Source organism: Larimichthys crocea, chromosome VIII (genome assembly GCF_000972845.2).
Source record: "Larimichthys crocea isolate SSNF chromosome VIII, L_crocea_2.0, whole genome shotgun sequence".
NCBI lineage: Eukaryota > Metazoa > Chordata > Actinopteri > Sciaenidae > Larimichthys > Larimichthys crocea.
The window spans coordinates 8,435,140-8,441,139 of NC_040018.1; the positions used below are offsets into that span (position 1 = coordinate 8,435,140).

The 6,000-nt window shown below is 45.7% G+C and overlaps 1 protein-coding gene across 1 annotated transcript in view; it reads right to left on the reverse strand.

Annotated features, from left to right (window-relative positions):
* Positions 1–214: 214 nt before the first annotated feature.
* Positions 215–6,000, reverse strand: part of tshz3b (teashirt zinc finger homeobox 3b) — a 36,619-nt gene continuing 30,833 nt past the window's right edge. The window contains exon 2 of the mRNA XM_019274369.2: positions 215–5,627. Coding sequence (XP_019129914.1) covers positions 1,969–5,627 — 3,659 coding nt within the window. The 3' untranslated portion in view covers positions 215–1,968. The remainder of the gene's footprint in view (positions 5,628–6,000) is intronic.

Here is a 6,000-nt window from a genome sequence, read left to right on the forward strand (position 1 = left end):
CAATGAGGTGTCTGTTTGCATATGTGTGTGTCTGTGTGTGTGTGTGTGTGTGTGTTTGTCTCCCACACGGCCCCGCTACTGCCACTCACTGTAAACTAGTCTGCAGCTCGTCACAGACAGACGCTGACACACTCCCAGTCTAATGTGCTCATTAGGGACTGCACAGCACACACATAATTGATAGCCATGACACAAGATGCACACACACACATTATTGCAAAAAACGGTTTCCTTTTTTTTAATGCTGCAGTAGAAAACAAGGTTATATGAAGTCATATAATGGGGGTTCATTGTCAAGAACAACAACATAAAACGAGAGAACGAAATGAAAAAGACTAACGGCACAGAATGCATTACAGTATCTGTGCTGTTTACATGCCGATATTTTACACATAAGGATTTTTTTTTTTATTTCTCTACACTGGCAGCTGTCAGTTACTTCAGCAAATTAACTGCCAAAAATGTAGCAGAACTTGTCACTCAAGAGGTTAGTGTAACCATGGTTACCTTTCATATCCCAAAAAGATAAAGCTGCAGTGTGGAATCATGGCAGAGTAATTAGACAGAACAAAAAAAAAAAAAGAAAGAAAGAAAAAAAATAATAAAATAAAATAGGACCAATCGAAAAGGCATTCAACAATATGAAACAACCAAGAGTGCTTATAAATAACAGTTTACATGTGAAATATCTTCATAAAGTAACATCTTTTTTGTACAACCTTTAATATCTTTTTTAGTGTTCATACAGCGGCACATGTAGAGTAGTGTCTGGTAAAAAGAGTCTTTAACCCTTTGAGCACGAGTTGGGAATAAAAAGATTCACCTGTTGTCATCCTTTTGCTACCTATCTTTTTCGTATCCTTTGATTAAATAACACATTTATAAAACTATTGTGCAAAACAATTTTATTCATGTCTTCATATACTGTGCACCAGCAGATAGTCATAATCCTTTTAAATTAAAAAATATAGAAATGATGCATAATTTAGACAGGAATTAGTTAATATGTTTTTATGTACATATTTTACACAGACCTGAATTAATATAGGTCCCTGATCAACCAAAGTAAAAGACTTCAGATTTCTTTTTTGTCTTTCTCACCACATAGCTACAATGCTTGTGTCCTGCGAGCATCTCTCAGACAAATATAAAGCCCAAGATTAAAACCTTGCAGTGAATAGAGAATCTCCGTTTAAAAAAAAAAATGCTTTCATGTCTAGGATTAGACTCAACATACTGTATGTTTGGGAAACACGTTGTCCATCTAATTCTCACAATAGCTTCAGTAATTCCCAATCTCAAATCTTGAGTCAATAGTGTTTGGATCTTAGGTGTAGAAGTGCTTCGACGTACTCAGAGGGTTAAATTTTTAAATGCTGACTCCAGCACAAAAAAAAAAAAAAAAAAAAAAAAAAAAGAGAGAGCGAGCGGGAGAGCGTAAAAAAAAAGAACAAAAAAATTATGGAAAGTGCACCAGATTTAGTTATAAAATGTTTAACTAAACTGTTTCATTTATGCATGCAGCTTATCACACCCCAGTGATGCCAAAATATAAAGGACCTTAATTCCATTTACACAAGTTTCAAAATACACACCACTTCATTTTAGAATCTCTTTTTTTTTTTTTTTAAACCTTCATATACTATATCTTCTCCATGACATGACAACAGCCCCGATCTGCACATTTTGAAAAAAGTCACTATTCCTGTCCTGTCTTGGACCAGAGTGAGTCTATCTCACACAGAAACAAACAAAAAAAAAACAAACAACTGCTATACAACACAAAAAAAAAAAAAAAAAAAAATGTGCCAAAACTCAAAGCAGTAGTTGTATGTCATCTTTGTGCAGTTCCATCACATTAATAATCCTTTCTTTTCTTCGAAAGGAATGTCTGTGAAACGCTAAAGAGAGACAGGGCAAGAGAGAGTGAGCCGTTACAAAAGAATGCAGCATTGTCCACAGTCAGTGCTACTGTTTCTCCAGCTCACACACATACATGAGATGGTCCTCGGGGGACTTCCCATGAGTCTTGCTCAGGTGAAGCTTGACCGCGTGCTTACTCGCAAAAGTCCGGTTGCAGAGCTTGCACTGGTACATGGCCCCACTGTCGTCGTCGTTGTCGGGGGAGGGTGATGGGGAGTCGGTTGAGGGCAGTGAGGAGGTTAAAGAAGAGGGCAGAGAGATGGGTATGGAAGATGGTAGGGATGTGGGTAGAGAGGAGGGTAAAGGGTGGCTGGAAGGGTGGAGATTGGAGAGAAGTTTTTCAGATAGTCCTTTGGTGTGGCGTTGGTGATGTTGCTGTGATATCTGGCTGAGCAGCTGCTCCCCAGAAAGCTTGGCCAGATCTCGCAGACGGAAGCCCAAGTGGGATTCCAAGTGGCTGACATAGGTGGACGGTGAGCGGATCTGAGAGGCGCAGTCGCTGCAGAAGAACACAGGGTGACCTGAATCCAAGTTTTTCAAGAACTTGGTGCCACCGGTTCTTCTCAGCTGGTACTTGACGTTAGCCAACCAGTGGGATATGGTAGTCATTGAGAGACCAGTGAAACGGGAGATGTGCATTCTTTCCTGTGGGCTCAGGTCTGACATCATGTACTTTCCATCACTTGTTTGTCTCAGACTGGAAGCAAACTGGGCTTGTAGGATGAGGAGGTGTTGAGGGTTCCAGTTGGACTGGCGCCCTTTACGTTTCTGGGCTGGTGAAATATCTTCAGTCTCCTCCTGCGTGACACCTTCAATGTCGGAGCGCTCAGACAGGCTGGTAGGTGTGGAGGATTTGGAGACAGCCTGACTCTCTGTCAGGTTCCTCAACATGTCAGAGATGTCTGACAGTGCGTTTTCTCTCAAAGGGGAGGTGGCCATGAAGGATGCTACTGCAGCTGAGGCTTTGGTCATAGTGACAGTGGAGGAAGGAGAAATTGAGGATGGGGTAGAGAGGGTAGAAGAGAGAGCTGCTGAACCCAAAGAACCACCACTGCTGTTTTTGTCAGCATTTTTGCCTTTGGTGAGATCTATGGGTTGGTCATTGTTTAGATGTTGCTGGTAGAAGTAGCGGTCTAAGTGGTCATTACTGGGCTTTTTGGTCTGTGCTGGTGGGGTGGAAGCAGCCACCGCTGCTTTCTCTGCCAGGCTGTTACTCATTTTGAACAGCATGCTCATGGGGTCAAGGGAGGGCAGGGCAGGCTTAGCTGCCTTCCCCAGGTGGACGTTCATTACTGACTGCAGTGCACTGAGAGGGTTGACAAATGGTTGCTCTGGAGGTGGATGGTCTGTGATGATTGCCGTACTGCCACACAGGGAGGCAGACAGGGGGGATGTCACAGCCGTCGATTCAACTCCATTCTCCACAGACTCCTTTGTGGAAATATCTCCATTTGAATCTCTGTGATTGGCTCCACTTCCATCACCTGCTACTTTTTCCACTCCACTTGCTTTCTCAGGAGTTTTACAGCCTCCTGTTCTGTTTTCTTTGGGGGATTCTCCTCGTGCTGAGTCCCCTGCATCGCTGTTGCAGGGTGAGGGCGTGGTACGTCTCAGAGGAGATCCCCGAACAACCCCACTGGGCTCTCTCATTTTCTCCTCTACTTTGGCCACTTTCTCTGTCACTTTCTTGACCAGTTCCTCCATTGCATGGAAGTTGTTTTTGGGCAGTGGGGAGTTCTGGCGGCTGGAAGAAGAGATTACAGGCTGGCTCTTACCAGTGGGGGAGAGGATCTCCCCTCCAGGGAACATGTATTTAAGGGGGGAGCTTTTCCCGGAGTTGCCTAAGGAGAGCTTCATTATGTTAGGGAGCTGGTAGGCAGCATGGATACTGGGATATCCACCCCAGCTTGGAGCTCCATTCTGGGCTTTGTTGATGGCTGAGGTCACTGTGTTCTCCAAAGACTTCAGGATGTCAAGACCCCCTTTTGGACTTTCATCCAGATCCTCTTCAGTCAGGTAAGTGTATTTCGAAGAAATATCAAACTTTTCCTCTGCCTCCTCCTCAACTCCTGCTTTCCTCTCCTTGTTGAAATTGTTACCATTGTTGATGATGGGCTCTTTCGTGCATTCCTCCTCCTTCTCCTCTTTTTTTATCTCCACAACCATGGCAGTGGGGGAGATGCTGGCTGGAGGAGGCACTGGGGCAGGTGGAGGGGAGAAGGTTGTGGCAGCCAAGGGCACAGACTGGACCTTTTCTTCAGTTGTTGAATTGGATGTGGGGACTGGGGTGGGTGACTCTATAATGGGTTTGCCTTTCTTAATAGCAGAGTTGGTGACTTTAATAAAGTGTCCTGTCACCATCATGTGAGCAGTTAGCTCCTGCAGTGTGTCATGAGAGCTGCCACACTCCATGCATTTGAGGATTTGTGACTTTCTGGATTCAAACTGCCAGGCATAGCTGGCACCGTTCTGGTGTCCATAGCGGTTGTTAGGTGTGATGTAAGGGTTGGTGACTTTCTGGAGTATGTCATTAGAGTCGTTGAGGGAGGTGGGCTTAGGTGTGGTGCCTCCGTTAGAGTCAGGTGAGCTAGGGATGTCTAGATCTATAGGGGCTCTCTTTCGAGCCGAGGAGATAATCTTAGCTGCCACTGGTGTAACAGGCTCTTTCAGAGGCACTTTCTGGTAGTGTTTCGTCTTGATCATATGGACGCTTAGATCCTGAAGGGATTCAAAGGAGTGCCCACAGTACATGCACTTGAGAACTTTCTGTGCATCTTCCTTCCCCTCCATCTCTAGCAAGGAACGCTTTCTGGGTTTTGACCACCGTTTGGCACCCTCACCGTCTGTCTCGTGGTTATCATCGCGGTAGTGGCCTGTCTCGTTCATGTGCACCGTGAGTTCCACCAGTGTGTCATAGGCCCCACTGCAGTCCTTACAGCGGAATTTGCTGGCACCAGTGAATATAGAGCCATACAGTTTGGAGCTCTGCCGGTACAGCTGGACGGTACTAAAGAGGTTGGGTTCTGTAGATGCTGTGGATATAGCCACTGTGGGATGTTGAACCAGACCCAGTCTGTGTTGGTGGTGGTTCTGTGAGGCCTGCTGGAGGGTTTTAGCCATTGCTGTCTGGTGCCAGTCATACCCTCCACTTCCACAGCTACTGCTACTGCTGCTACTACTGCTGCTGCTGTGACTGCGAGGGGGTTTTTCCGCAGGAGGCTGGCTCAGGTTCAGATTCAGTGTGGACCAATAGGAGTTGGTCAGGAAAGAGGTGTAAATGGCCTTCATCTTCTCCAGACTGTCAGCCACAGACCCCGTTGTGGCTAATATGGCCTCATCTCCACTTACTGGGGCAGTCGCATTGGCAACAGCCATCATGGCAGAGGAGGAAGACAGGGACAGGGCATTTGAGGGGTCTTTAGAGAGGAGGACATCATCCTCATTCTTAATTGAGGAGCTCTCAAAATCAGACATTCTGTCACTGGATTCGCTCAGGTGGGACTCACTGTCCAGTTCCTGACCAGAAAAGTCAGCAGCATTAGGGGAGTCATGGAAGCCAGTGGATCCTGGCCTGTCCTTGAGAAGGAAGTCTTTGTCCTGACATAGGAACTTGGCAGCAGGCTCCTCCCCTTCCTGAGCTGAGTCCTCTCCATCCAGGTCCTCATCCAGCAGGGCTGCTTCCTTCTCATCTTCAGGAACGTATGCTGCATGGGCAGAGACAAGAAAAAACAAAGAGAGATCTGTTAGACCCACATGAGCAGCATATGATAGATATTCTTAACTCTTCCTGTTTCTTTACCAAGCAGGGAACTGATAGAAATGATAGTGGCATTCGTACATTCTACACAGGAAACAGAGCAATCATCCAATGACATTCACAGACAACGTATTTCTTCTCATAAACTGTTGCAGCAATTCTGGTCTAACTTCCCCTTTTTACGTTGACATTGTTTTCAAATTGGAATCAAGTCGCCACCCCCTCCCATTCGCTCTCCACCCCCCAGGTCTTTGTTCTGTACTGCAGAAAATCCGAGACAGCCAGAGAGTGAGAGAGACAGAGAGAGAGAGAGAGAGATG